This window comes from Sceloporus occidentalis, unplaced genomic scaffold, assembly GCF_023333645.1.
Source record: "Sceloporus occidentalis isolate IW3139 unplaced genomic scaffold, rSceOcc1.0.p SCAF_5, whole genome shotgun sequence".
Taxonomy (NCBI): domain Eukaryota; kingdom Metazoa; phylum Chordata; class Lepidosauria; order Squamata; family Phrynosomatidae; genus Sceloporus; species Sceloporus occidentalis.
The window spans coordinates 7275966-7283214 of record NW_028316985.1 but is presented as its reverse complement, the minus strand read 5'-3'; the positions used below and the strand labels follow the sequence as shown (position 1 = coordinate 7283214).

At 42.4% G+C, this 7249-nt stretch overlaps 1 protein-coding gene across 2 annotated transcripts in view; it reads right to left on the bottom strand.

Annotated features, from left to right (window-relative positions):
- Positions 1 to 1918: 1918 nt before the first annotated feature.
- Positions 1919 to 7249, bottom strand: part of LOC149311623 (twisted gastrulation protein homolog 1) — a 28304-nt gene continuing 22973 nt past the window's right edge. The window contains exons 5-6 of one of the 2 annotated variants that reach the window (XR_016281471.1): positions 3543 to 4852; positions 1919 to 3328 (exon numbers count right to left, since the gene is read on the bottom strand). Coding sequence is in view for 1 of the 2 variants with exons in the window: in XM_089527484.1 (XP_089383610.1) it covers positions 4671 to 4852 (182 nt within the window). In the remaining variant the exon portion in view is untranslated. Of the gene's footprint in view, positions 4853 to 7249 lie in introns of both variants that reach the window. The other variant, XM_089527484.1, reaches the window with a different exon arrangement.

Genomic DNA, 7249 nt, shown 5'->3' with positions numbered 1-7249 from the left:
GCAGCGCCCCTGCCAGAGCGCCACCTGCAGCTCAAGGGTGGTAGCGCAGCCGACGCAGAGGAGCCTCATCGGCATTTCTGGCCCACTGCACGGCGCCACCTGCAGCTCGACGGTGGTAGCACAAGCACCGCCTCTGAATGAGGAGCCTCTGGTTGTATCGCAGAGCACTCTGCCACAGCGCCACCTGCAGCTCGAGGCGGGTAGCGCAGGCTCTGAGTGAGGAGCAGCAGCTGTTGCCAATTTCTGGGGAATTTAATTAATTTCTTTCCAGGGATTTTGGCTGAATATTCCGGTAAATATGGGTGAATTCCGGGGATTTTGGTAAAACATTAACAAATATCTTCAAGGCTTGTTGGCAACACTGGTGAGGAGCCTCTGGTTGTAGTGCACCCTGCCACAGCGCCACCTGCAGCTCAAAGATAGTAGCGTAACCACCGAACCCCTGGCTATATCTCAATGCGCCCTGAGGCAGCGCCACCTGCAGCTCAAAGGTGGTAGTACAGTCACAACGTTTGATGAGCCTCTGGCTGTAACCCTGCATGCCCTGCCGTAGCTCCACCTGCAGCTCGAGAGTGTTACCGCAGCCACAACCTCTGAGGAGCCTCTGGTTGTATCGCAGCGCACCCTGCAACAGTGTCCCCTGCTCCTCAAGGGTGGTAACACAGCCAACGCTTAAGTGCCTCTCCTCCTTTCCTGGCCGTGTGCCAGTGCACTGTCACAGCGCCCCCTGTCCCTTAAGGGTGGTCGTGCAGCCACCTCAGAGGAGCCTCCCGGGTTTTTGTGACCGAGTCCCAGGGCACTCTGCCACTGCGTCACCTGCAGGTCTGGGGTGGTAGTGCAGCGGCCATAAGCTATCTTTTCATGGTGTAGTTTTAGTGGTATGTAAGTGAAATGGACACAGATGGTGATGATTATCATTATTATCCCAGTCTTCTGCGCACAGTGTGAGATACTGCATCCCCTCATCAAGTATAGGCTGTTGAGTCTCCCTTATCAGAAATACTTGAGGCCACAAGTGTTTGGGATTTTGTCAGATTTTGGAATATTTGCATTATTACACGTAACGAAGTGGTGCAAGTCCAGACACAAAACCCATAAAAGCTTCACCATTTATGCATCTATGCCATCTGCATACCTTATAAACATAGCCCAAAGGTAATTTTATACATATCTTTAGTAATTTTGTTAATTTTGTGCTTGTGTGCACTGAACCATCAGAAAAGCAAAGGTGCCACTATCTCAGCCACTCGTGGACATAGATAAGGGGGACTCAATCTATGTTTTAAAAGATCCATCTGGTTTATTAAACACAATGCTGCAGAATTCAGCCACAGTGAAGGCACACTTTCTCCTCCTTCTGTGGTTTACATATATTTGTTGTTGTTGGGTGCCTTCAAGTTCTTTTCTGCCTTATGACAACCCTGAAGGTGAGTTTCTTCAAAGGGGTTTTGAGGCCGAGAGAGTGTGACTTGCACAAATTCACCCAGTAGATTTACATGGCCTAGCCAGGATTTGAACCCTGGTCTCCAGAGTCATAGTCCAATGCTTAAACCACTACTTTAAAGAACAACAATTTTGAAGAGTGATTCTGTGAACCAATGACATGATTTAATACTTCCCTGATTATAAAAACAGCACATCCCCTGAGGCTTCTGGCCATTAATGCTGTTTGTTCGAGGAATCTCTGCTAATTACAGTGACTGATGTAAAATCCAAAGTCCTTAATGGTGTCTTCTAAGGAGCTGAGTCCCATCCCAGATGCCTTTGATGAAATCCTACCTGGAGTTCAGGAGAAGATACAGTATCACTGGTTCTGAAATGCTCTCTGAGAATGATAGAAGTTTTATACGAGCAATTGATAAGATCCAATCAAAAAACAACTGCCGCAGAAAGTAATAATAAATGAAAACCACACAGCTAAATAGATGTCATTTATTAAGATAGTAAATAAAAATGTAAAGTCTAAGAAAATACATTTAATATTGCTGTAGATCATTTAACTCTATATACACTGAGCTCACAATAGATAGTTTCTAAAACAGCATTATGAACTATAACTTCTTAAATTAACTGGATCATCTTCACTAAAAGCTACTTCAAGGTTTTAAAGTGTCTCTCATAAAAAAGAAGAAAAAACAATAAGGAAATAGTACCTTTGAATCTAACATTTCTTGTAACAGTCATTATACTATTAGAAGCATCGGACAACAGATTCTTAAACAGAAAAAAACTGACTCATTTAATTCTAACAATTTTTGAGGTGGAATATCTGCAGCCATTTTTTTTTATTGCTGAAAAGCTATTAGCTGGGCTTAACTGAACACATTTCCTTGACACTCTAAAGTGGGTTTTTTATGTTGCAACATAAAACTGGATGTTACCAATATTCATAACTTATTCTTTCCCATATTTCAAGACATACGTAGCTTTTCATTAGCGAGTTGTCTCTAATTGATGGTTATACTTTCCTTCAGGCTATCAAATATGTGTTGTTGGTATTCAGAAATGTGTGAAGTGCTCCACACCAGACAAAAATTTTAGGCTGCATCAATAAAAGCATAGCATCTAGATCAAGGGAAGTAATAGTGCCACTCTATTCTGCTTTGATCAGGTCTCACCTGGAGTCCAGTTCTGGGCACCACAATTTAAAAAAGATGTGGAGAAACTGGAGCCATGTGTCCAAAGAAGGGCAACTAAAATGGTGAAGGGCCTGGAAACCATGAAGCCCTATGAAGAACGACTTAGGGAGCTGGGGATGTTTAGCCTGGAAAAGAGAAGGTTAAGAGGTAATATGATAGCCTTGTTTAAATATCTGAAGGGATGTCATGTTGAGGAGGGAGCAAGCTTGTTTTCTGCTGCTCCAGAGAACAGGATCCAGAACAGTGGATGCAAGCTGCAGGAAAAGAGATTCCACCTCAACATTAGGAAGAACTTCTTGACATAAACGGCTGTTCAACAGTGAAATACACTCTTTCTCGGAGAGTTGTGGAGTCTCCTTCCTTGGAGGTCTTTAAACGGAGGCTGGATGGCCATCTGTCGGGGATGCTTTGATTGTGATTTCCTGCATGGCAGGGGGTTGGACTGGATGGCCCTTGCGGTCTCTTCCAACTCTATGGTTCTATGAAAAAAGGGTGTACTGCAAAGTTTAATAGATCACTGATATATTTGCACACATAGGACTGAAGGGTGGTTATATGCAGCTTGGTGAATGTAGAGAACTCTTGCACCACTTGTGTAAGATCCCCTGTTTACTCCATCTCCGTAAGGCACAGATCATAATGTTGATACATCTTCATCAGCATTCTGAAGAGCCTTTTAAGAGGACTCTCTGAAGAAAAGGAAATATCTATTATGTGAAACAGTAGAGTTCTGCTTATGAAAAATAATATGATGGGCCACAAATTTCTCTCGGCAATGCCAATAATCAACAAAGGAGAGATATAAGATAAAACATGTCTCTAGTTACTACAGGAATTTAATTTTAAAAGCAAGGGAAAAAGAGATATTTAGCGCAGCAAAAAGTAGGCACAGTCCAAACTCACAGGGTGCTGCGCAGAAAATCTTCCCTGCTAGACATACAGTTGGTGCTGTTCACTTTGCAGTACAAGTCACCTGTTGGGATGGAAGGCAGGAAAAGGAGTGCCAGAAAAGGAGTGCCAGAAAAGGAGTGCTCAGTGAGTGATTACTCTTATCAAAGCTTAGACCATCAACCATTTCTTTGGCTTGTTAAATCTGGTTATTAGATGCATTTTCCACCTCTATGCAGCAGTTTTGTGGAGGCACATATCACATCCAGCGTGTCTGTGTTTGTGTGTGTCAAAAAGGACAATCCCCATGCACAAATTAAGTGGGGTTTGTACACTGTGTTTTCAAAAACTACAGTGCATATGAACTGTCACATAATAGTTTTAGAAAACTTTTTTTTATCTTTTTAAAAGATACTTTTAAAGAGATTCTGGTACAACTGAATCTTTTTGTTGTTATATAATAAATACTTTCCAAGTTCACTGTGATTTCTACTTTAGGTTCCAGCTAAAAAGAGATTCCACTTCATGTCCACTTCTAACAGCCTCACTGAAGTAACAAATTGGCGGGAGCAAGGGGAAAATGCCATGAAATTTGTTTAGAAAGGACATTCATGGGAGGGACAGACTCTTGACACAAAATCCAATATCAATTCTATTTCCATTGTACTGGCCATACCTGGAGACGATTTCTTATAGCTGACAACTTGTTTTTCAAAAAAGGACTTCTCATAATAGAAATCCATGTGGTCTGTAACAATACGCTACGCACCAGTTCAAATATTTGGAAGCATGTGGTCAGTCCAAACAATTACAGAACTTAGTTTAGGATTCTGAGTTGCAATGTCTATGAAGCTTCATGATCAGTCTACTCAAGATACTCATGATATATTAGTTAAATTCATGAAACAATCTCATCATAACACTGGCTGTGCTATCCAGTTTAGATGAAAAATAAGACTAAGCATTTACTAAGTAATACTGTTTACATGATCAGGGGTAAACGTACATGTTTAAAATTGTATGCATCTTTAGGTCCCTGCAACTGTCTGGCAACTATTACAGTCTTAAGCAATACTTCCAAGCTCAGTCTTTATCAATAAAATACCTTTGGTGTCTATAATATTAAAATTCTACTCTTCAGCTTCAAAACATGCAGTTCATGCATCTTACAGTTTTACTGCCATAGTCGATACACTCAGGCCCAATACATTCACAGCAGGCATTATGAAACCATCGGTATTTGGATGCACCCATGGATTCGCAGGAGATCTTGCATTGATGTATTGACATGCAGTCATCAAAATAAACCACAGTACACATGCGTTCTAAAGGGAAAAAAGAGGAAAGACCCTTCAGTTTGCAAATAAGACATTCACCTAATATGATAGACTGTTCAAAACAAATAAGCTTTTTCCATGTCATCCTTTTGGTGTTTCCATCCAACTGCCCAACACTCTACAGCAGCAATGGCCCTTCAAGAGGCTTGTCCTTTCCTATTACAGTTTTATACCACCTTCTCCACATACATTTGACTGTGATTATTGCTGGTCATGAGCTATACTATTATTGGATTTATGGGGTGACAGTATGGAGTAGAGATGTAAAGGCCCAGAAAAATAAATAAAAGGAAAACTGGTTTTTTTCCTCCACGTATTTTTCCTGGAAAAATGGGGAAAAATATATTTTGCCATTCAACAACAGAACAATACACAGATTAACATGTAAATCACTTCCTCTCAACCAACTGTATATATACCCCACTTTCTTCCATGCCAGCATTCTCTGAAGATGGTGGCCACTGATGCTGGTGAGACATGTTACCAAGTTTGGTTTTATATAAATTTTGGGTGCCAAGCGATCAAAAATCATGACCCCTGACTGACCCCATTGCAAGCCGCCATTATCCCAAAGGCGAGCTGACCATGTAGCCAGCAAGCTTGCTAGGCTTGGTCACAGGAAAAAAGGGTACGTTTTAAACCTTAAGCAAGCAGTTTTGGGAGTTGCCCTACAAGTTTCGCAGACTGCCCAAAGAAGGGAAGACAATAGAGGTAGCCTCCTTCTCAATGAGCAAGTGATTGTCTTAAAAGCTCTGCCATCTAGATATTTGTCTTCCCCTGAAAAGTGTCAGACCTCTTCTTTGTGTATCCATTGTGTAAGTTTCAGCTTAGACAAAAGATAGCCATCAAGACCTTTGTTCGCCAGGTAGCCATAGCCTGAAGATATGTTCAGGGGTATGAAAGGACCCTGATTCCAGCCCTCATCGGGCTTGTAGAGCAGAAGTTCCGAGTCTGATTCCAAGCTGGGCTTGTTGAGCTTTGAGTTCCAAACCTGAAACCTTGCTTGTAGAGCTGCCGCTCCAGGCTTGAGTTCCCCGAGCCTTGCGCTCTGCTGAAATCACTTGGGTGAAGCCAAAGCCCTCTCTCTCGGCCCTCTAGTTAGCTTTGCCCACCGGAACTCAGCTCCTAGCCACTGCGGTCGCCGCTTTCTTTCCCCATTCTCACGGCTGTGTCTCACCATCCCCCATCACTCGCATCCGTCGTATTGGAGAAGACTCCTAAGGTAAATATCCAAAGGTGCCTCTATCTTTTCTCCTTTACTCCCAAACTCTCCCCCTCCCTTGCTTTAGCACTGAATGTGTGTGTGTATGCGTGTGTGATCCCTTTTGTTGTGTGGCTTTAATAAATGTTTATATTTGTATTGCAACTCATTGGCATTCAAGTCTGTTTCTTGGGGTTGGACTAGATGACCTCTGGTATACACAGAGGGACCCGTTCCCACTGCGTGCATTGTTAGGACATGCCTCTCGTAAATTCCCCTAATTCGATCCTTCCTAACAGACGTCAGGAATAAACTCTTCTAGAACATGGTCTCATAGCCTGAAAACCCACAAAAAACTATGGATGCTGGCCGTGAAAGCCTTTGACTTCACATATTTTGGAATATTTCCTTTTAGAATGATGAATAAAATGTTTAAGCCAAAGCGTTCATGTATATACTCCTGCAAATGGTAGTCCATTCTGCTGGCAATCTGAGCATGGGTGAATCATGTTTCTCTCAGGCTTGGGAGGTGGGTGGACTGGGCCAAGAGAGGTTACTAAGGCCCAGAATAGAAGGTCTGGAAGGAGCGGCCAAAGGCTGCTCTGGCTGTGATCAGGCCAGGACTGCAGTGACTGTATGGCCTGCTCCTGAAGCAGGCTGCCACTGCAGTCCTAAACTAGAGCTGCCAGGAGTCGATTTAATTTTGATCCAATCTAAAGGACCAGACTGCGGTGCCGTAGCAGGTTCCAACCACTTTGGTGTATGTGGTTTTTCAACTCTACACACCCAGAAGCTGCCTTATTTGGCCCGTGCGTTTCACGTCTTAGTTAAGTATACTTATCAACTAAGAACACTTTAATACTTAATACTACTTAAATCAACTATACTTGGTATATTTATGTAGCTGACCCAGAATACTGGACTATATAAAAAGAAGACTTTTGTGTGAGACAATGTACCATATCTAATCACTTGCAATTCTTTGTCTTTGTATCCATTTCTCAGTTGTTTTTATGCGGATGAATGCTGTATGTCTGCTTGGCGCTACGGAAGATGAGAGGATACAAAATAATTTTCTGTTTTACTAATGCTGGTGGTTTTTATTGGGCAGGGTTTTTTTTGGGGGGGGGATTGCATGCTCCTAACCAAGGCTTACTGAAGTTCAGGACCTGTAGCTTTGTTAA